The sequence below is a fragment of the Austrofundulus limnaeus genome, unplaced genomic scaffold (assembly GCF_001266775.1).
Source record: "Austrofundulus limnaeus strain Quisiro unplaced genomic scaffold, Austrofundulus_limnaeus-1.0 Scaffold3145, whole genome shotgun sequence".
NCBI lineage: Eukaryota > Metazoa > Chordata > Actinopteri > Cyprinodontiformes > Rivulidae > Austrofundulus > Austrofundulus limnaeus.
The window spans coordinates 5,408-6,065 of NW_013955547.1; the positions used below are offsets into that span (position 1 = coordinate 5,408).

General features: G+C 53.8%; 1 protein-coding gene across 1 annotated transcript in view; it reads left to right on the top strand.

Annotated features, from left to right (window-relative positions):
* LOC106511734 (erythroferrone) overlaps positions 1-658 on the top strand; it is a gene marked incomplete at its 3' end in the record, with an annotated part of 3,562 nt that overhangs the window by 1,679 nt on the left and 1,225 nt on the right. Inside the window, 1 exon segment of the mRNA XM_014000477.1 lies at positions 348-464. Coding sequence (XP_013855931.1) covers positions 348-464 — 117 coding nt within the window.

Here is a 658-nt window from a genome sequence, read left to right on the forward strand (position 1 = left end):
GGTCCGGGTCTGTGGAGCTGGTCTGGGTCTGTGGAGCAGGTCTGGGTCTGTGGAGCTGGTCTGGGTCTGTGGAGCAGGTCTGGGTCTGTGGAGCTGGTCTGGGTCTGTGGAGCAGGTCTGGGTCTGTGGAGCAGGTCTGGGTCTGTGCTGAACCACAGAACACAAACAGACCCAGTTTGGACCCAGTACAAACCAGTTAGAACCCTCTGGGTTCTGGAGGAAGTCCTTTAACAGACAGGTCCACACAGAACTTAAAGGTTCTGGTTTCTAGTTCTGACTGGGTCTCAGACACTGGTTCTGGATCAAAACAAACATGGACCCAAACTGACCCGGTTTCTGTCCTCCAGGACCAGAAGTCCTCTGCTGAGTCCAGAGTGTCCCCTCGCAGCTCCTGGCTGGTCTTCAGGAGAAACTCCAACAAGGGGGTCCACCGGAGAACTAAAGGATCCAGGAGAACCTCAAAGGTCAGAACCTCCCAAAACCTTCAAAGCAAACAGAACCTGAGTGGTTCTGGTTCTGGTTCTGGTTCTGTTGGGACGGTGGAGCAACGGTCAGAACTCTGCTTCACAGAAGGTCTCAGGTTGTCCTTCAGGTCTGAGGTCTTTCTGTCAGGTCTTATGTGCTGCAGACACACACACACACACACACACACACACAC